The following is a 23,661-nucleotide window of genomic DNA, read 5'->3' on the forward strand; positions in this document are numbered from 1 at the left end:
TACCATCTTTCTAGATTCCATACATATACATTAATATACAGTATTTGTTTTTCTCTTTCTGACTTACTCTATATCACAGCCTCTAGGTCCATCCACATCACTACAAATGACCCAGTTTCATTCCTTTTTATCGCTAAGTACCACATTTCTATCCATTTATCTGTCAATGGGCATTTAGGTTGCCTTCATGTCCTGGCTATTGTAAATAGTGCTGCAGTGAACATTGAGGGTACATGTGTCTTTTTGCATTATAGTTTTCTCAGGGTATATGCCCAGTAGTGGGATTCCTGGATCATATGGTAGTTCTGTTTTCTGTTGTTTAGGGAACCTCCATACTGTTCTCTGTAGTGTTTGTATCAATTTACATTCCTACCAACAGTGCAAGAGGGTTCCCTTTTCTCCACACCCTCTCCAGCATTTATTGTTTGTAGATTTTTTTGATGATCATTCTGATCAGTGTGAGGTGATATATCACTGTAGTTTTGATTTACATGTCTCTAATAATGAGTGATGTTGAGCATCAAACAACTAGCAGGATAGGAACCCATTATCAGACAGGCTGCCTAAAGTCATACTAAGCTCATAGACACCCTAAAGCACACCACCTGACATGGCCCTGCCCACCAGAGGGACAAGATCCAACCTTCACCCACCAGAACAAAGGCACCAGTTCCCTACCACCACCAGAAAGCCTACCCAAACCACTGGACCAACCTCACCCACTTGGGGCAGACACCAGAAGCAAGAGGAACTATGACCCTGCAGCCTGTGGAAAGGAGACCCCAAACACAGTAAGTTAAACAAAATGAGGAGACAGAGAAATATGTTGCAGACAAAGGAGCAAGGTAAAAACCCACAAGATCAAATAAATGAAGAGTAAATAGGCAATCTCCCTGAAAAAGAATTTAGAATAATGATAGTAAAGGTGATCCAAAATATTGGAAATAGAATGGAGAAAGTACAAGAAATATTTAACAAGGACCTAGAAGAATTAAAGAACAAACAATGATAAACAATACAATAACTGAAATTAAAAATACACTAGAAGGAATCAGTAGCAGATAGAGGAAGATCAAATAAGTGAGCTGGAAGATAGAATGGTAGAAATAATTGCCAAGGAACAGAATAAAGAAAAAAGAATGAAAAGAATTGAAGACAGTCTCAGAGAAGTCTGGGACAACATTAAATGCAGCAACATTTGAATTATAGAGGTCCCAGAAGAAGAAAGAGAAAGAGTCTGATAAAATATTTGGAGAGATTATAGTCAAAAACTCCCTAATATGAGAAAGGAAATAGTCAATCAAATCCAGGAAGCACAGAGAGTCCCAAACAGGACTTTAGTTAATAATAATACACTAATATTGATTTATTTATTTTAAGAAATGTACTGTAATAATGTAAGATGTTAATTATAAGAGAAACTGGGTGTGGGGTGTATGGGAATTCTTTGTACTATCCCCTCAATTTTTCTATAAGTCTAAAACTTTTAAAAATAAAGTCTATTTTTTAAAAATTTAAACAGGTAGATGCAGAAGAACGCGTGCAGTATAACACCATTTATATAAAGTTAAAAAAATATAAAACAATAATTGCAGAGGAATACCAGGAAGAGTTTCATCCTCTATTATCACTTGAAGTTTCTGTTTTTCCCTTTCACAGAAATATTTATCTTGTTTTTGAGCCTAGTTTTGTCTTTGTGTGTATCTTTGTATATATGAATATGTATGTATGTTGTAGATATATACATACATACATAACCATGTATATTGTATGTATATATGCATGCTTATATGTATATTTTTGGAGCAGAGAAGATGCATCTATGCAAGAAGTGACCAAGCCATCTTGACCAGATGTCCTCTTGATTTTTTAAAAATGTTCATGTCAAAGGCAATAATTTTAGTATGGATCTTTCCTACTTGGTGAGAAACTTGCAATGTTTCACATACCTCTTCCTTTCTATGGTTATTTAATTTAATGATGCTTTTATAATGAGTATTTCAGAGCCAAAACTAGATCACCTGAAATTACTTAAGTGAACCACAAGTCAGTTATTCTATTCCCTTGCCTTTAAGAGTATAGTTAAATGCTAAATATGTGAATATCCAGCTTGTAAAGGGTTTGAGACATAGTCTACTGCTTATTGCAGTGTTCAACATATTTACTCATATGTTTCAGTGGATAAGTCATTTAAGCTGGTTCTGTTTTCTAGCTCTTTGCTTTTGCTGCTCCTATCTGAATTTTTTCTCAAGTTTTTTTAAGTTATAAAATAAGTAACTTATGCATCTCTTTCTCCTCCAGTGTAGTAAAATACATGTAACCTGAGATCTACCTTTAACAGTATTTCAAGTGTATATTATAGTATGTAAACTATAGGCATAATGTTTTTTACAGCATATCTCTAGAACTTTTTCATCTTGCATGACTAAACTTTATACCCACTGAACAGCAACTCGCCATTTCCTCATCCTCTCAAGTTCTGGCAACTACTATTCTATTTTCTGTTTCAGTGAGTTTAACTACAATAGATACCATATAAAGTAAAATTATGCAGTACTTTTTCTTCTGTGACTGGCTTATTTCAGCACAGTGCCCTCAAAGCTCATCTACGTCATAGCATATTACAAGATTTCCTTCCTTTTTTCTAGCCAAATCATATTCCATTGTATGTATATGCCACATTTGATGTTGTTGTTTTAATTCATTCATCTGTGATGGACATTTAGGTTGCTTCCACCTCTTGGCTATTGTGAACAGTGCTGCAATAAACACGTGAGTTCAGATTTTCAAAATTCTGATTGTAATTATTTTGGATAAATAACTGGAAGTGGGATTCTTAAATCATATGGTAGTTCTATTTTTAATTCTTTGAGGAACCTCCATACTGTTCTGTATAGCAGCTGCACCATTTTCCATTCCTACCAAAAGTGCACAAAGATTCAATTTCTCTACATCCTCATCAACACTTATTTTATGTGTGTGTTCTTTGAAGAAATGCCTATTTATGTCATTTCCCCATTTTTTCAGTTTATTTGTCTTTTTGCTATGGAGTTTTTGTAGTTAATTATATATTTTCGATACTAACCTCTAATCAGATATATGGTTTCCAAATATTTTCTCCCATTCTGTAGGTTGCCTTTTCACTTTAGATTGTTTTCCTTTGCTGTGCAGAAGTGTTTTAGTGATATAATCCCACTTTACCTTTGCTTTTGTTACCTGTGCTTCTGCTGTAATATCTAAGAAATCATTGCCAAGGCCAGTATCATGAGGTTTTCCCCCTATGCGATCTTCTAGAAGTTTTAGAGTTTCAGGCCTTATGTTTAAATCTTTAATCTAATTTGAGCTGATTTTTGTGATGATATAAATGAGGCCAGTTTTATACTTTTGCATGTGGATATCAACTTTTCCCAACACTATTGGTCAAAGGGACTATCCTTTCCCCATTGTGTATTCTTGCCCCACCCCCCTGCCATTAATCAGTTGACTGTATACGTGTGAATTTATTTCTGGGCTTTATATTCTCTTCTATTAGTCTACATGTCTATCTTTATGCCAGTATCATACTGTTTTGATCACTGTAGATTTGTAACATACTTTGAAATTAAGAAATGTGAGGCCTCCCCAGTTTTGTTCTTTTTTCTCAAGATTGCTTGGCTATTTAGGGTTCCCATCTCATTCCTTATGAATCTTAGGGTTGTTTTTGTATTTCTACAAAAAATGTCATTGGGATTTTTATAGGAATTACATTAAATCTGTAAACTAATTTGTATAGTATGTATATTCAACAATTTATTCTTCCAGTCCATGAACATGAGACATTTTTTCATTTATTTGTGTTGTCTTTAATCTCTTTGAGCAGTGTGTTGTGGTTTTCAGTATATAAGTCCTTCACTTCCTTGGTTAAGTTTTTTCTTTTTAATTGAAGTATGTTTGACATTATAAAAAAGCTGAGCATATTTAATGTATGCATTTTGTTGGGTTTGAAGGTACATATACACAATCACCAATACAATGCCCTAAACTTGACCGTCACCTCCAGAAATTTCCTCCCTCCAGTTTTTCTTTTGATAAGAACATTTAACATAAGATCTATCCTTTTAACAAAATTTTAATTATCAAATACAGTATTGTTAACTATCTATGCTATGCTATATGATAGATCTATAGGATTTATTCATGTTGCATATGTAAAACTATATACCCTTTGATGAACACTTCCTCAGTTACCCCTCTTCCTAGCCCCTGATAAGCATGATTCTCCTCTCTGCTTCTATGAGTTTGACTACTTTCGATTCCTGATATAAGTAGGATCATGTAATATTTTTTCTTCTGTTTCTGGTTGATTTCACTTAGCAGGTCTTCCAAGTTCACCTACGTTGCAGCAAATGACAAGATTTTTTCATTTTTAAGGCTAGATAATATCCTTTTGTATTTATACACCGTATTTCCTTTATCCCTTCATCTCTCAATGGACATTTAGATTGTTCCCATGTCTTTGCTTTTGTGAACAATGCTACGGTGAATATGGGAATGCAGATTTTTCTTCCAGATTTTTATTCCAGTCCTTTTAGATATATAGCCAAAAGTGGGATTGCTGGATTATATGAGTTCTAGTTTACATTTTTTAATGATCTTCCAACTGTTTTCCATTGTGGTTGTAACAGCTTGAACATTCCCACCAACAGTGCATAAGGGATAAAATTTCTCCACATCCTCACCAGCACATCTTCTTTTTTTTGCTTTTGAGTTTCAGGAGTCCCTTATATATTTTGGGCTTCCCACCTGGTGCTATTGGTAAAGAACCTGCCTGCAAATGCAGAAGAGACATGGATTAGATGTTAACCCTTTATTAGATATATGATTTGAAAATACTTTCTCCCATTTTGTAGGTCACCTTTTAAATTTACTGATTGTTTTCTTTGCTACGAATATGGGTTTGAGTTAATGACACTTGTCTGTGTTTGCTTTTGTTCACTGTGCTTTTGATATCATATCTAAATTATTGCCAAGGCCAATGGTCAAGAAGATTTTTCTGTTTGCTTCTAGGAGTTTTAGAGTGTCACATCTTATTTTCAAGTATTTAATATTTTGAGTTGGGTTTTGTGTATGGTATAAGAGAAGCATCTAATTTCATTTTTTGTCCTGGATATCCAGTTTTCCAAACACCATTTATTAAAGAGATTGTTTTTTCCCCATGTGTATTTTTGCCCTCCTTGTCTAAGACCAGCTTACCATAAATGTGTGGTTAATTTCTAGGCCCTCTATTCCAGTTCATTGGTCAATATGTACTTTTTTATGCCAGTACCTTACTGTTTTGATTACTGTAGTTTGAAATCAGGATATATAACACATACTACTTTGTTCTTCTTCCTCAAGATTGCTTTGTCTATTCATGGTCTCTGTGGTTCATATGAATTTTAGGATATTTTTTATTTACATAAAAACCATCATTGGTATTTTGATAAGAATTGCATTGAATCTGTAGATTGCTTTGATTAGTATCACATTTTGACAGTATTAATATTTCCAGTCCTTGAGTATGGGATGTCTTTCCATTTATTTCTCTATTAATTTCTTTTTATATTTTTTTTTTACTAAAATATAGTTAATTTACAATGTTGTGTTAGTTTCTGGTGTACAGCAAAGTGATTCAGTTTTATATATATATATATAAAACAACTTTTATATTTATATTATATATATATATAATTTTTAGATTATTTTCCATTATAGTTTGTTGCAAGATATCAAATATAGTTTCCTGTGCTGTATAGTAGGGTCTTGTTGTTTATCTTTTTTATATATAGTAGTTTCTACCTGCTAATCCCAAACTCCTAGTTTATCCTTCCTCCCTGCCTTTCCTCTTTGATAACCATAAGTTTGTTTTCTATGTCTGTGAGTCTATTTTTGTTTTGTGATTTGTATCATATTTTAGATTCCACATGTAAGTGATATCATATGATATTTTTCTTTCTCTATCTGACCTACTTCACCTGCTATGACAATCTCTTGTTCCATCCATGTTGCCACAAATGGTATTATCTCATTTTTTATGGCTGAGTAGTATTCCATTCGGAGGAGCCTGTTAGGCTGCAATCCATGGGGTCACTAAGAGTCGGACACGACTGAGCGACTTCACTTTTCACTTTCATGCATTGGAGAAGGAAATGGCAGCCCACTCCAGTGTTCTTGCCTGGAGAATCCCAGGGATGGGGGAGCCTGATGGGCTGCCGTCTATGGGGTCGCACAGAGTCGGACATGACTGAAGTGACTTAGCATAGCATAGTATTCCATTGTATATATTAATATATACCACATCTTCTTCCCATTCATCTGTTGATGGATATTTAGTTTGCTTCCATATCTTGGCTATTATATATAGTACTACTATGAGCATTGAGGTGCATGTATCTTTTTGAATTAGTTTTTTCCAGATATATGCCCAAGAGTGGGATTGCTGGATCATATGGCAACTCTACTTTTAGTTTTTTAAGGAACCTCTGTAATGTTCTTCATATACACCAATTTACATTCCCACCAACAGTGTAAGAGGATTTTCTTTTCTCTACATACTCCAGCATTTATTATTTGTAGACTTTTTGTTGAAGGTCATCCTGACCAGTGACATAATACCATATTGTAGTTTTGATTTGCATTTCTTTAATTAGCAGTGTTGAACATCTTTTCATGTGCTCATTGGCTATCCATATGTCTTCTTTGGTGAAGATCTTCTTTACTTAGATCTTCTGCCCACTTTTTGATTGGGTTGTTTGTTTTTTTGTTATTGAGTTTTATGAGCTGTATGTATATTTTTTAAATTAACCCTTTGTCGGTCACATCTTTTGCAAATATTTTCTCCCAGTATGTAGGTTGTCTTTTAGTTTTGTTTATGGTTTCCCTTGCTGTACAAAAGCCTATAAGTTTGATTAGGTTCCATTTGTTTATTTTTGCTTGTATTTCTATTGCCTTCAGAGACTGACCTAAGAAAACATTGGCACATTTTATGCCAGAGAATGTTTGCCTATGTTCTCTTCTAGGAGTTTTACGGTGTCCTGTCTTATATGTAAATCTTAAAGCCATTTTGAGTTTTTTGTGTGTATGGTGTGAGGGGGTGTTCTAACTTTATTGATTTATATGTGGCTGTCCAACTTTCCCAACACCACTTGCTGAAGAGACTGTCTTTTCTCCATTGTATAGCTTGCCTCCTTTATTGAAGATTAATTGACTATAGGTGTGTGGGTTTATTTCTGGACTCTCTATTCTATTCTGTTGATCTATATGTATGTTTTTGTGCCAGTACCACTCTTTTGATTACTGTAGCTTTGTAATTGTCTGAAGTCTTGGAGAGTTATGCCTTCTGCTTTGTTCTTTATCTTCAGGATTATTTTGCCAATTCTGGGTCTTTTTTGGTTCATCATAAGTATTAGACTTATTTGTTCTAGTCTGTGAAAAATGTCATGGGTAATTTGATAGGGATGCATTAAACCTGTAGATTGCTTTGGGTAGTATGGCCATTTAACCATATTAATTTTTCCAATCCAAGAATATGGTGTATCTTCCCATTTCTTAAAATCATCTTCTTTTATCAGTGTTTACAGTTTTCAGCATATAAGTCTTTCATTTCCTTGGTCAAATTTAATTCCAAAGTATTTGATTTTTATGCAGTCTTAAAAGGATTTTTTTTTCTATTTTCCCTTTCTGATATGTTTATTGTAAAGAAAGGAACAGGTTTCTGTAAGTTAATCTTGTATCCTGCTACTTTGCTGAATTTGCTTATTGGTTCTTATATCCTGCTAATTTGCTGAATTTGCTTAGGAGATTTTGTGTGGAGTCTTTCAGTTCAGTTCAGTTCAGTCACTCAGTTGTTTCCGACTCTTTGCAACCCCATGAACCACAGTACGCCAGGCCTCCCTGTCCATCACCAGCTCCCAGAGTTCACCCAAACCCATGTCCATTGAGTCAATGATGCCATCCAACCATCTCATCCTCTGTCGTTTTCAAATGAGTCAGCTCTTCTCATCAGGTGGCCTAAGTATTGGAGTTTCAGCTTCAACATCAGTCCTACCAATGAACACCCATGACTGATCTCCTTTAGGATGGACTGGTTGGATCTCATTGCAGTCCAAGGGACTCTCAAGGGTCTTCTCCAACACCACAGTTCAAAAGCATCAATTCTTCAGCGCTCAGTTTTCTTTGTAGTCCAACTCTCAAATTCATACATGACTACTGGAAAAACCATAGCCTTGACTAGACGGACCTTTGTTGGCAAAGTAATATCTCTGCTTTTTAATATGCTGTCTAGGTTGGTCATAACTTTCCTTCCAAGGAGTAAGTTTCTTTCAATTTCATGGCTGCAATCACCATCTGCAGTGATTTTTGAGCCCAGAAAAATAAAGTCAGCCACTGTTTCCACTGTTTCCCCATCTATTTGCCATGAAGTGATGGGACCGGATGCCATGATCTTAGTTTTCTGAATGTTGAGCTTTAAGGCAACTTTTTCACTCTCCTCTTTCACTTTCATCAAGAGGCTCTTTAGTTCTGCTTTACTGTCTGCTATAAGGGTGAAGTCTTTAGGGTTTTCTATATATAGTATAATGTCATCTGTATATAATGGCAAATTTACCTCTTCTGTTCCATTTTTGGATACCTTTTATTTTTCTTGTTTTATTGCTATGGCTAGAATACTATGTTGAATAGAAATGGTAATAGTGGGCATCATTGTCTTGCTCCAGATTTTAATAGGTAGGCTTTCAGCTTTTCACTATTGAGCAATGGCTGGGGGTTTGTCATAAATAGCTTTTACAGTAAGTCCCCTACATGCGAACCTTCAAGTTGCAAACTCTCAAAGATGTGAAAGTGTGTATCATCAATGTCAGGTGGGAGTGAAATTGTAACCTGCCCTCCATCTCCTATTTCTGATGATCCTTCAGCTCTGCCATCTCCTAGCTCCTCTCCCTCCTCTAGTCAGTAACTCTTCTTGCCTGTTCACTCAATGCCAGCCCCTATATGCCAGCTGTTGTACTGTACTACTGTACTTTTCAAGGTACTATATTATAATATTAAAGATATCTTCTTTATTTTTTCTGCTTGTTTTTTATGCATTATTTGTGTGAAAAGTATTGTAAACCTATTACAATACAGTACTATATAGCCAGTTGTGTTAAGCTGGGTACCTGGGATAACTTTGTTGGACTTATGAACAAATTGAACTTATAATTGTGCTCTTGGAACAGATTATGTAGGTGACTTACTGTATTATGTTGAGATATGTTCTCTCTAGACCCACTTTGATAAAGAGTTTTTTATCATGAATGGATGCTGAATTTTATCAAATGCTTTTCTGTATATATTGAGATGATTATGTGAGTTTTATCTTTTCTTATGTTGATGTGATGTATCACACTGAATGATTTACATATGTTGAACCATCCTTATGACCCTGGGATAAATCCTACTTGATCATGGTGTATGATCTTTTTTTATGTGTTGTTGGATTTGTTTTGCTAATATTTGGTTGAGGATTTTTTGCATCTGTATTCATGAAAGTGAAAGAAAGAAAGTGAAGTCATTCAGTCATGTCCAGCTCTTTGTGACCCCATGGGCTGTAGCCTACCAGGCTCCTCTGTCCATGGGATTTTCCAGGCAATAGTCCTGGAGTGGATTGCCATTTCCTTCTCCAGGGGATCTTCCCAACCCAGGGATTGAACCTGGGTCTCCTGCACTGTAGACAGACGGTTTACCGTCTGAGCCACCAGGGAAGCCACCAGGAAGTATTCATCAAAGATGAATGTAATTTTCTTTTTTGGTAGTGTTTTTGTCTAGATTTGGTATCAGAGTAATAGTGGCTTCATAGAATGACTTTGGTAGTATTCCTTCCTCTTCAATCTTTTGGAAGAGTTTGAGAAGAATCAATATAAGTTCTTCTTTGTATGTTTGGTAGAATTCCCCAGTGAAGACATCCAGTCCTGAACTTCTGTTTGCAGGGAGGTTTTTTGTTGTTGTTGTTTTTTAATTACAGATTCTATTTCACTTGTAGTGATTGATGTGTTCAAACTATCTATTTTTGATTCAGTTTTGGTGGGCTGTATGTTTCTAGAAACTTATCCATTTCTTCTAGGTTGTCCAGTTTGTTAGCAAATAATTGTTCATAGTATTCTTGTGTGTGTTTTTTTTTTTGCATTTCTGCAATATCAGTTGTTATTTCTCCTTATTTAATTGGGGCCTTCTCTCTTACTGAGCATGGCCAGAGGTTTGTCAATTTTGTTTACCTTTTCAGTTCTTGTTTTCATTCATTTTTTTCTATTTTTATCTTTATTTTATTAATTTCCTCCCTGATTTTTATTATTTACTTCCTTCTGTTGACTTTAGATTGTTCTTTTTCTAATTCTTTTAGGTGGTAGTTTAGGTTGTTTATTTGATTTTTTTCTTTTTTTTTTTTTTTGAGGAAAACGTTTATCACTATGAAGTTCCCTCTTTGGACTACCTTTTCTGCAACTGGTTGAGTTTTCATTGTCATTTGTCTCAAGATATTTTTTAATTTTCTCTTTGATTACACTGTTAACCTATTAGTTTCTTTAGTAGCATGTTGTTATGTTTCTATGTTATCTTTTTTCCTAATTTCTCTTTCTGTGGCTGATTTCTAGTTTCATGCTATTGTAGTCAAAAAGATGCTTGAAATAATCCCTGGCCTCTTAAATTTCTTGAGGCCTATTTTGTGTCCTAGTTTGTGGTCTATCATAGAGAATGTTTTATGTGCACTTGAAAAGGATGTGTATTCTGGGTTTATTTTTAATTTAATGTCCTGAAAATAACAATTAAGTCTAGCTGTTCTATTGTGTCATTTAGTATCTCTGTTGCCTTACTGATTTTCTGTCTGGAAGATCTGTCCATTGATGTCTATTGAAATGATTTGTGATTTTTATCCTTCATTCTATTAATGTGCTATATGATATTGATTGATTTTCATATGTTGAACCATCCTTTCACCCAGGGATAAATCACATTTGGCCATGATCCTTTTAATATGCTTTTAAATTCAGTTTACTACTTTTCTGTTAAGAATTTTTACATGTGTATTCATCACGGATATTAGCCTTTAGTTTTCATTTCTTATAATATCTTTTTCTGTTTTGGGTGATGTTAATGCTGGCCTGATAAAATTAGTTTGGAAGTGTTCCTGCCTCTTCAAGTTTTTGGAAGCATTTTAGGAGGATTGGTATTAATTCTTTAAATATTTGGTAGAATTCACCTGTGAAGCCATCTGGTCTTGGGCTTTTCTTTGTTGGGAGATTTTTAATTACTGAATAATTTTATTGCTAGTTATAAGTCTATTCAGATTTTCTGTTTCTTCATGATTTCATCTTGGTAGGTTTATGTTTCTAGGAATTTATCATTTTCTCTAGATTATCCAATTTGTTGGCATATAATTGTCAGAGTAGTCTCTCATAATCCTTTTTTATTTCTGTGGCATCAATTGTAAAGTCTCCTCTTTTATTCTGAATTTTATTTGAGTCTTCTCTTTTTTCTTAGCCTAGCTAAAAGTAGTCAATTTTGTTGATCTTTTTAAAAAACAGCTCTTAGTTTGGTTGATTTTTTTCTATTATTTTCCTAATCTCTATGTCAATTATTTCTGTGTAAACTTTATTATTTCTGTCCAATAACTTTGAGCTTAGTTTGTTTTTTTTTTCTAGCTCCTTAAAATGCAAAGTAGTATGAGAGCTTTCCCCTTGTTTAATGTAGGCATTTAATGCTATAAACTTCCTTTTTAGTATTGACCTAGTTGCATTCCATAAATTTTGGTATGTTGTGGTTTCATATTCCTTTGTATCAAGGTATTTTCTAATTTACCTTTTGATTTCTTCTTTGACCCATTGGTTTTTCTAGATTATGTTGTTTAGTTTCCACATATTTGTGAATTTTCTAGTTTTTCTTTTGCTACTGAAAGTGAGGTATTGAAATCTCCTAGTAGTATTGTGTTGCTGCTTATACCCCCCTTCAGTTTTCTCAATGTTTGCTCATATATTTAAGTGCTCTGATGTTGTGTGCATATATATTTATAGTCATTATGTCTACCCTTTTATCATTATATAATGTCCTTTTTCATCTCTTTTGAAAGTTTTTGACTTCAAGTCTATTTTATCTTGATTAAACATGGCCAACCTTATTCTTTTTTGGTTGCAATTTGCGTGGAATTTCTCTTTTTATCCTTTCTTTTCCAGCCTGTGTATGGCCTTAAATCTAAAGTGAGTTTCTTGTAGACAGCACTTAGTCACATTTTGTTTTGTGTTTGTTTAACCACTCTGTCTTTGACTAGGGAGTTTAATCCATTTATATGTAAAGTAATTATTGACAGAGAGGATTTACTATTGCCATTTATTAGTGGTTTTCTGTTTTATAGCCCTTATTGCTAATTTTTTGGTAGTGAATTGCCTTTTTCCTTTCTCATTTTGTGTGCCTTCTATAGGTATTTTAACTATGATTACAAAGGTACTTACTTAAAACACCTTGTAATAATCTATTTTAAGCCAATGAGAACTAAAGTTCCATCACATTTAAGAGCTCTTTTTGTTTATTTTCTTGAATGTTTCTTTTTAAAAAAGCATTTCATTCCTAATAGATGAAATATTTTCTCTTCTTTCTCTGAGGATATTAGTGATGGCTCTTTGAAGTTATTTTTTTTTTTTCTCCTTGCATAGTTTCTGTTTTCTCCCACTTGCTTTTATTTATTTTTTGTTCTGTCTTTTTCACATTAGTTGCTTTTTTCAGATGCCTGATAATTTCTGCTCATATTTATGAGTAGGAGCCAAAAACGGATTGGAAGCTCTGATCAAATGAGTGATCCTTATTGAATTTAAGTTTCACTTAAAGTCATCTGGCTCATTCATTTGTTGGAGAAATTCCCCATTCTAAATCAGCATTTTTAGACCTTTCCTCTTGGGGCTGATTAGATTTCCCAGAAAAGACTTCAGAACTCTCACTTGGGGAGGGTACCACCAGCATTGTAGGAGCCAAATGAAGGAAAATGTTTTGGATATCCTCATCATTCAGAATGCATCATTTCTCTTAAAGCCTAGTTTTCAGGAACAGTATTCACATCCTCAATGGTGTCTAACATTCCCCATGTTCAGAGAATGAACCTTCAGTATACAGCAGGATTGGGAGTGGTCTTTACCCAGTAGCATTTTGTAGGGGAGGGTGTTTAAAGATATAATCTAATCTTTTAAAGAACTTTTAACATAACCACTTTATCTTAACTCCAGCTCTTTATATCCATTTCCAGAGACACTAGAATATATCAGTTCCTAAAACATTTCAGGATTCTTAGATGTAGATTGGGTTAGTTCTTGGTTTCCCCCACTGCTGATTTAAGATTCAGCTTTCTCGAGTATGCTTGTTCAGTTATTTTACAGCTTCCAGAATATTGTTGCTATTGCCTCATTTCCTTGTTCTTCCTTACTTTTTTAAAAAGTCCCTATAGTTTTAAAGGTTTTTGGAGGGATTGAAATTAGATGCATGTATTCAATCCACCACCTTTATCTGAAACTAAGTCCTTCCACAATGAAATAGTTTCCTTATCTCTCTAATGTGATATTTCTGTTGATCCTTGGTTTGTATTAGGTGTTATACCTGAAGAACCTTAGCCCTCGGGTGACTGAAAGAGATCTTGTCTCATTATTCGCTCGGTTCCAGGAAAAGAAAGGACCTCCAATTCAATTCCGAATGATGACTGGACGAATGAGGGGGCAGGCTTTTATCACTTTTCCCAGTAAGTAGCTTCATCTGGATAATTACTCAGTTATGGCTGAGTCACTAATAAGTTCATTAGCAACTACATATGCCCTCTCTAATTTAAATATAGCCCACAAAAGAAGCATATCAGAGGAAGGAAAGAGAACTTAGGAAAACATGTTCTTTTTTTTTTTTCTATTCTCCCTTCTGTGTTTCCTCTCCTTCTTTGACAGTGCACCACCACCTTACACCATTGTTCTCTCTTTTCCCCAACTTGGCACTTCCTACTCACTGTATCAAAATTTACTTTCCCTCTGCTGAAAGTAATATTTCTAGTCCAAGTTATAATTACATCGATTATTAATATATTGGTATTCTTATCAGAACACTTATAGTTGCATTATGCCTTATTCCTTTAGGAGTAAGACTGCAAGCTATTGTGATATTATGCTATATTATGCTAATTAATTAGTAATTCATAATTAACTAGTGGGTGATATATTGTTTAACTGTTGTTTGCATCCTAATACATGACTTCAGTATCCTAAACCATAGGGAAGAATAATACAGGCATGTCTCAGGGATACGGCAGATTCAATTCCAGACCACTGCAATAAGGTGAATTATCTCAATAAAGTGAGTTGCATGAATTTTTTGTTTTCCTAGTACATATAATGGAGAAGGCAATGGCACCCCACTCCAGTACTCTTGCCTGGAAAATCCCATGGACGAAGGAGCCTGGTAGGCTGCAGTCCATGGGGTCTCGAAGAGTCGGACACGACTGAGTGACTTCAGTTTCACTTTTCACTTTCATGCATTGGAGAAGGAAATGGCAACCCACTCCAGTATTCTTGCCTGGAGAATCCCAGGGATGGGGGAGCCTGGTGGGCTGCCATCTATGGGGTCGCACAGAGTTGGACACAACTGAAGTGACTTAGCAGTAGCGGTACATATAAAAGTTATATTTACACTATCGGAGGCAGATTATCACCATAGACTGGAAGAAAGGGTGCATGCATGCATGCACTGTCACTCAGTTGTGTCTGACTCTTTGTGACCCCATGGACTGTAGCCCACCAGGCTCCTCTCTCCATGGAATTTTCCAGGCAAGAATACTGGAATGGGTTGCCATTTCCTCCTCCATGGGATCTTCCCAGTGCAGGGATCAAACCCACGTCTCCTGGATCTCCTGCAGGCAGATTCTTTACCTCTGAGCCACCTGAGAAGCCTTGTGTTTATACTATACTGTAGTATATTAAGTGAGCAGTAGTATTTAGTCCAAAAAACAATGTACATATCTTGATTTAAAAATACTTTCTTAGTAAAAAATACTATCATCTAACAGTTCAGGGTTGCTAAAACCCTTCAATTTGGAAAGAACACATTATCTGCAAAGCATAATAAAACAAAGTGTAATTAAACAAGTTGTATCTCTATAGGAATTCCAGTTTCTATGACAGACCAGACTATCTTTCTTTTTTGGTGGAGGCTAGGTAGGAACTGTGCCTTTTATTATCCCTAAACTATCATAATTTATATACTGCATAGTAATGTATTTAAAGGCAAGTGCTTTTGCACATGAGCAATGCCAAATTCCCCTACAGTCTTCTTATACAGCATTGTACCATCTTTCCTATCTCATTGAACGTTTTTGTATCCTCAGCTCTAGTGATTTTCAGTCTTTTCAAGTGTAAGAACCCTTTTAAACTTAAAATATTATTTCATGTACCCCCCCACCTAATATGATCCATTAGTTGAAAATATATATAATAAAAAGGCTTTATACACTAAGTACTTTTAAATAAATAGCTGTTTTACTAGTTATGAATACATTTGAAAATTTGTAGAGCATACATATAAGACATAAATTGGTTCAATCTAAAACCATTGCTTGTCTACTTAGGATCTGACAGACTCTGGGCGATAAGTCCATTCCTTCCTAATTTCCCACATCTAGACTCTGAGACCCATAAATTAAATCCTCCTGCTATACCCTATATACTCTTACACCTCAAGCTTCCATATGCCTACAGGGATTCTTAAACTTACCCAAGTGAGGGCTCTGACAACCACTGTCTAATCAAAAGGAAAAGTATTAATAGGAAAATGTCCCCAGTACCATAATAACTTCTTTCTGTGTTTTCTATTTTGAAAATTATTTCATTCTCTTAGCACCTATAATGTGTTATCTAAGATACAGGTTTGTGTATTATTAGATGTAGCTTAGCCCTCTTTAGCACACTGTCTGTATCCTTGTTTTGTTTTGTTTTACCTATATCCTTGAATTAGGAGATACTCAAGCATCCTTTTAAAGATTCTATTGTAATTATTCTTAGCTATTTAATCTTGCTGAGTTATACAAATTTGGGATTGTGGAAAACACAATAAACTCAAATAACTACATGACCTTATAGCCTACATTGTACTCCAAGGCAAAACAACATAAACTAGACTTGGAATAAAATTGAATTATTAAGCCATACATAAACTGGTGGTTTTCTTTCTCTTTTAGATACAGAAATAGCATGGCAAGCGTTGCGTCTAGTAAATGGATATAAGCTACGTGGGAAAATATTGGTGATAGAATTTGGAAAGAACAAAAAGCAACGGCCAGATCTCCAGGCTGCTTCTCTAATATCATCTACTACAGATAATACTACTGAAATCAGTGGCAGTTAGAAGATACAAAAACTGTGAGTCCCAGGAGGTCTTTTTACATCAGAATTTAGGATCTAGGTTTTGTGTATAGAGAGCAGTTTGTTTGGAATTGAAGAAGAGAAACTGAGGGAAAGAAAGCAAAATTAAGACAATCCCTTTCAGCTTTTGGAAAGAATTGGCAGAATACACTTTCTATAATCAAAGATTATCTAGGATAGACAATATAATGAGTATAGAGGGTTGGTTATAAAGAGTATCATTTTCTCAGGATAAATTACAGTAGATTTCTTCCAAGGATTTTTTAAATCATTGTAATTTATATGAGGTCTTATATATTTGTCCCTAGAGATGACATTCTTTCTAAGACTGCCTCCTATATATATATAAAACTAAAAAAACTAAGTAAATGTTGAAATATTTATATCTAGAGCCCACTTGTCCCTAATTTTATTCACCTAGTAAATAAGTGACCAGGGGCCTAAACGTCAGCAAATGCTGTTGAATTAGACCTTCAGCAGTAACAGTAGGTAGTTTTCATAGGTTACTCAGAAAATATTTAATGCACACTCCCTATTAAGTTATCAGTATCTTCAAAAAGCTGTTCATTTTTTCTAATGAAAGAATTTAGATCAAAACATTAATGTTCTCACAATTATTTACACTAGCTACCATTGAATAATGATTGAATTCAAAGCAATAAGCATTGAATCATTGTCAGTACATGTTAGGAATTAAATATATGAATTTTAGAAGAGGAACATACTAGCAAAGAATACCAAAGGAGGGTAGAAAGAAAGAGCTTTCTAGAAGAGAGGCAGCCAGCCCCAAGTCCCCCAGTTGTTTGTTTATAGTTGCTGGAGAATAGAAAAATGACATGATATGGAGGAAGTAGTATAAACTTTGGAATCAGACCTGTTTGAACTCCACAGCCATATTTAACCACTCTATGACTTTGGCAAGTCATTAAATCTGAGCCTCAATTTTTTTCATCTGTAAAAATGAGGATAGTAATATTACTTCATTGGATTGTGATAATTAAATTTGATCGTATCCAGGATGAAGATCAGAAAGAAAAAAGAATGAAAACATAACAGAGTATACAACCATTAAGCACTCTAATGTACTTATAATGGGAATGTCAGAGAAAGAAAGGAGCAGAAAAAGATATTCCAATACATAATGGCTGTAAACACCCCAAATTTGATAAGAAACTATCTACACATCCAAGAGATCTCAATGAATCCCAAGTAAAATAAACAAGAAATCCACAAACACACCACAATAAGAATGCTAAAACCCAAAGATGAAACTTTTGAAAGCAAAATGAGATAGATGAAGCATCATTTACAAGGAAACTTCAATAACAGATAAGTTCTCATCAGAAACAAAGGAGGTGGTAGTGGGAAAATTTACTCAGAGTGTTGAAATGAAAAAGAACTGTCAACATAGATTCCCTATTCAATAAAACTGTTTATCAAGAATGAAGATGAAATGAAGACACTCCCACACAGTCAAAAACTGGGAGAAAATGTTGCTGTCAGACCTGACTAGCAGGAAATATCAAAAGAAGTTCTTCAGGTAGAAAGCAGGTGACCTCAGACAGTAATTTGAATCTACACATACAAAAAATTAGCACTGGTAAAGGTAATTGTGTAATTAGATAGTCAAAATACATTTTTCTTTCTTAATTGATTTTAAAAGCTATTTTATCAAGCAATATATATGTAATTGCATTATTAGATCTATTACATATAAAACTAATATATTTACCAATAGCAAGACAAAGGTAGAAACAAAGCTGTATTGAATTAATGACTCCAGGTGATAACTCAAATCCATAGGAACAAGTGAAAGTAACAAGAAATAGGAAATAAGAAGGTTAATATAAAAAAGCTATAAATAATATACTTGCTCTTTCTTCTGTCAGCTTCTTTAAAAGACATAAAATTATACTAAGTAATAATTATAATGACATATTACTGGGTTTATAACATGTAGAGATAACACTACTAACAATAATATCACAAAAATAAGAAAAGGAATAGGTTTACATAGGAATAAGGTTTTTATATCTCATTGGAATTTAGTTAGTATATAGCTGAAGCCAGTTAAGACGTGTATGGTAAACCCTAGAGCAACCACTAACAAAATAGCTAAAAATATTTAGTAAAAATATTAAATACACTTAAATGTCTTATTAGAAAATGTCTAATGCAAAAGAAAGTAAAAAGAGGAATGGAGAAATAAAAACTTGAGACATAAGTATGAATGGATTAAACAATCTAGTCAAAAGGCAGAGATCATCAAATGGGAAAAACAAACAAGACTTACCTCTATGCTATTTATTGTAGTCACACTTTAGATTCAAAGATACAGATTGAAGGTTAAAGGATATAAATATCAGGCAAATGGCAAGTATTAGAAAGCTGGAGTGGCTATACTATTCAGATCAGATCAGTCGCTCAGTCGTGTCCAACTCTTTGCGACCCCATGAATCGCAGCACGCCAGGCCTCCCTGTCCATCACCAACTCCTGGAGTTCACTGAGATTCATATCCATCGAGTCAGTGATGCCATCCAGCCATCTCATCTTCTGTCATCCCCTTCTCCTCTTGCCCCCAATCCCTCCCAGCATCAGAGTCTTTTCCAATGGGTCAACTCTTTGCATGAGGTGGCCGAAGTACTGGAGTTTCAGCTTTAGCATCATTCCTTCCAAAGAAATCCCAGGGCTGATCTCCTTCAGAATGGACTGGTTGGATCTCCCTGCAGTCCAAGGGACTCTCAAGAGTCTTCTCCAACACGACAGTTCAAAAGCATCAATTCTTCGGTGCTCAGCCTTCTTCACAGTCCAACTCTCACATCCATACGTGAACACAGGAAAAACGATAGCCTTGACTAGACGAAGCTTTGTTGACAAAGTAATGTCTCTGCTTTTGAATATGCTATCTAGGTTGGTCATAACTTTCCTTCCAAGGAGTAAGCATCTTTTAATTTCATGGCTGCAGTCACCATCTGCAGTCATTTTGGAGCCCAGAGAAATAAAGTCTGACACTGTTTCCACTGTTTCCCCATCTATTTCCCATGAAGTGATGGGACTGGATGCCATGATCTTCGTTTTCTGAATGTTGAGCTTTAAGCCAACTTTTTCACTCTCCACTTTCACTTTCATCAAGAGGCTTTTTAGATCCTCTTCACTTTCTGCCATAAGGGTGGTGTCATCTGCATATCTGAGGTTATTGATATTTCTTCCGGCAATCTTGATTCCAGCTGTGTTTCTTCCAGCCCAGCGTTTCTCATAATGTACTCCGCATATAAGTTAAATAAACAGGGTGACAATATGCAGCCTTGACGAATTCCTTTTCCTATTTGGAACCAGTCTGTTGTTCCATGTCCAGTTCTAACTGTTGCTTCCTGACCTGCATACAAATTTCTCAAGAGGCAGATCAGGTGGTCTGGTATTCCCATCTCTTGAAGAATTTTCCACAGTTTATTGTGATCCACACAGTCAAAGGCTTTGGCATAGTCAATAAAGCAGAAATAGATGCTTTTCTGGAACTCTCTTGCTTTTTCCATGATCCAGCGGATGTTGGCAATCTGATCTCTGGTTCCTCTGCCTTTTCTAAAACCAGCTTGAACATCAGGAAGTTCACGGTTCACATATTGCTGAAGCCTGGCTTGGAGAATTTTGAGCATTACTTTACTAGCGTGTGAGATGAGTGCAATTGTGTGGTAGTTTGAGCATTCTTTGGCATTGCCTTTCTTTGGGATTGGAATGAAAACTGACCTTTTCCAGTCCTGTGGCCACTGCTGAGTTTTCCAAATTTGCCGGCATATTGAGTGCAGCACTTTCACAGCATCATCTTTCAGGATTTGGAATAGCTCAACTGGAATTCCATCACCTCCACTAGCTTTGCTTGTAGTGATGCTTTCTAAGGCCCACTTGACTTCACATTCCAGGATGTCTGGCTCTAGGTCAGTGATCATACCATCGTGATCTAAAGTCTATTTAAAATGAGCTTTAAAGCAAAAAAAAATTGCTGTAGATAGTGACATCTATTATAAACACATATGCATCTAACAACAGAGTACCAAAATACATGGATCAAAAACTGAAATGAATGGAGAAATATAAAAGTATACAACAAAAAGTCGGGGAATAAGTATCCCATTTTCATTAAGAACTAGACAGAATTATGAACAAAGGAATAGAAGACTTGAATAATGCTATAAATCAACTAAACCTTAAAGATACTTATAGAACACTTCACCTAACAAGAGCAAAACACACATTCTTCTCAAATACACATGAAACATCTCCAGGATAGACCATATCACATTTTGTTGTTGTTGAGTCACTCATTCTTGCCCAACTCTTTGCAACCCCATGGACTATAGCACACCAGGCATCCCTGTCTTTGACTATCTCCCAGATTTTGCTCAAATACATGTCCATTGAGTCAGTGACACCATCCAACCATCTCATCCTCTGTCACCCACTTCTCTTCCTGCCCTCAATCTTTCCCAACATCAGGGTCTTTTCAAATGAGTTGCCTCTTCACATCAGGTGGCCAAAGTATTGGAGCTTCAGCTTCAGCTTCAGCATCAGTTCGTCCAATGAATATTCGGGGTTGAATTCCTTTAGGATTGACTGATTTGATCTCCTTGTAGTCCAAGGGGCTCGCAAGAGTCTTCTCCAGCACCACAGTTTGAGAGCATCTGTTCTTCAGCACTCAGCCTTCTTTATGGTCCAGCTCTCACATCCATACATGACTACTGGAAAAATCATAGCTGTATCACATACCATTAATCAAATCATGGTCAATTAAAGTGTATCAAACTATGCAAAGTTTGTTCTCTGACCACATAGAATGAAACTTCTGTTAGAAATCAATAACAGAAAGTCAGGAGACACAAATAGAAATCAGATACATTTTTAAATGACCAATATGTCAAGGAGTTACAAGGTTAATTTGAGATGAGTGAAAATGAACATACAACATCCCAAAACTTATGGGATGCACCTAAAGCAATGCTTACAGAAAATTTTATAAGTGTAAATGCTTGTAATTAAAAAGAAGAAATATCACATATCAATAACCTCACTTTGTACATTAAGACACTGGACAAAGAGAAGAAAACTAACTAGAAAAAGCAGAAGGAAGGAAATATGAAAGATTAGATAAGTAAATGGCATAGAGAATAAAAAGTTAATGAAACCCGAAGTTGGCTCTATGTAAAGACCAACAAAATTGAAAAAAAAAAAGACTCAAATTGCTAGGATCAGAAATGAAGGAGGGAAACATTACTACAAATCTTATAGAAATTTAAAGAAAATTATGAAGGAACATCATGAACAATTTTATGCCAATAGATTAGATAACTTATTTGTAATGAACACATTCCTAGAAAGACACAAATTACTGAAACCAATTGTTGAGAAAGGGAGAACAAAGAAACTCTGAAAATACCTATAATAAGAGGTTAATTAAAACTTTTTAAATACCCAAAAAGAAAAGCATAAACATAAATGGATTATCAGATTAATTATCACAAACATTAAAGAAGAATTAATACAAATTCTTCAAAAATTCTTCCAAAAAGTAGAAGAGGAGGGAACATATCTGGTAAATATGCTATAATATGAAAGGATGCTGAAAACATGCTAAATGAAAGCAACTATTCCAAAAGACTGTATATTATATGATTCCAAATATATAGTGACAGAAAGTAGATTAGTGGTTGCTTAGGGCTGGGGCAATAGCTGAAGTGTATAGGGTTTCTTTAGAACTTGATGAAAATGTTCTAAAATTGATTGTGATGATGATTGTACAACTTGTTTATTATAGTACAAACCATGAATTATATACTTTAAATGGGTGAATTTTATGATATCCAAATTATATTTTAATAAAGTCACACACACTGAAATAGTGGGTACAACCTAAATGTCTGTCAGTGTGAGAATGGATAAATTATGATGCATCCATTTGGTGGAATACTGTACAGCCGTTAAAATAATGGAGGTATATCTATTAATGCATTCTGATCTGTATAGTGTCTAGGATTTTGTAATAAGTTAAAAAGTAATATATATGTATATGTGAATACTTTTTTTATAAACAAAAGCATTTGTATATATATGATATATGTATATATAGATATTTCTGAATAAACTTAGGAAAAACCTGGAAAATATACATACCAAATTGTAAAACTTTTAGAGATGTGATTGGATAGACTGAAAAGGGACTTTTGCTTTATAAAATTTTTAAAGTGTGATTTGGGCTGATTTTTACTTTTTTCAGTTTTTTAATAAAGAAAAATTTAATACTCTGCCAATGATTTGCATTTCAGAATATTTGTCAGGCCTGCTCTGAGGATATCATCTAACTATACTCAGGAAAAACATCTATTCCTTTGATAAACTGCTCACTTTGGATTAACTCTAATTTTAAATATAGTTTAAAGGACAAGAAGTAAGTTATCCTGGTATAACCTTTTGCACATGTTACCTAGGAGCATACTTCTAAGGTGGACTTTTCAGAAGAAACTTCTTCCTGTTGTATAAAATCTCACCTCTGCCCTTTACTAGACCTACAGACCATTAACAATAAGGGAAAATAAAAACAGAGAATGTCCCTCAACTGGTGTGTAGATAAACTGTGGTATACCCATACAAGGGAATCCTACTCAGCAATAAAAACTATGATGAGCTATATGATACATGCAACAGCTTGGATAGAGTTCACATGCATTTTGCTAAGTAAAAGAGCCAAACTCAAAAGGCTACTTACTGTTAGATTCCATTTATATAACATTCTGAAAAGGACAAAACTATGGAACAGAACAAGTTAGTGGATGACGGGTTAAAAATAAGAGAGTAGCACAAGGAATTTATTTAATAATGGAAATTTTCTGTATCTTGATTATAATTACATGAGTGTATGCATTTGTGATAACTCCTAGAATTGTACACCAGAATGGTAACTCCTAGAATTGTACACCAGAATGGATGAATTTTACTGTATGTAAATGTTTAAATAAATGTAACTTTTAATGGAGGAAAGAAAGTTTCTTAAAGTCATTTCCATAAAATATTCCTATTCTGTTGTCTTTGGATTACTATTGATAACTTAAAGCCACTTGACTACTATTCCTTATTTTCTGCCTACAGGTCAGCAGAAATCATTTAAAAAATCTATATACACATAAACACAGTAACCCACCATAAAAAAAAATCAAAGGTCAAACTGGAAAATAATTTGCCACATACAGG

The 23,661-nt window shown here is 34.7% G+C and overlaps 1 protein-coding gene across 12 annotated transcripts in view; it reads left to right on the top strand.

Annotated features, from left to right (window-relative positions):
- RBM41 (RNA binding motif protein 41) overlaps positions 1 to 23,455 on the top strand; it is a 75,481-nt gene extending 52,026 nt beyond the window's left edge. For 9 of the 12 annotated variants that reach the window (XR_015159818.1, XR_015159819.1, XR_015159821.1 and 6 more), the window contains 3 exons: positions 13,618 to 13,765; positions 16,241 to 16,421; positions 22,740 to 23,455. Coding sequence is in view for 7 of the 12 variants with exons in the window: in XM_086389650.1 (XP_086245776.1) it covers positions 13,618 to 13,765; positions 16,241 to 16,407 (315 nt within the window). In the remaining 5 variants the exon portion in view is untranslated. Of the gene's footprint in view, positions 1 to 13,617; positions 13,766 to 16,240; positions 21,543 to 22,739 lie in introns of those variants that run through there. The other 3 variants (XR_015159817.1, XR_015159820.1, XM_086389653.1) reach the window with 1 other exon arrangement.
- The last annotated feature ends 206 nt before the right edge of the window (positions 23,456 to 23,661 follow it).

Source organism: Bos grunniens, chromosome X (assembly GCF_055505025.1).
Source record: "Bos grunniens cultivar Pamir isolate PY7600 chromosome X, Bosgru_T2T1.0, whole genome shotgun sequence".
Lineage (NCBI taxonomy): Eukaryota > Metazoa > Chordata > Mammalia > Artiodactyla > Bovidae > Bos > Bos grunniens.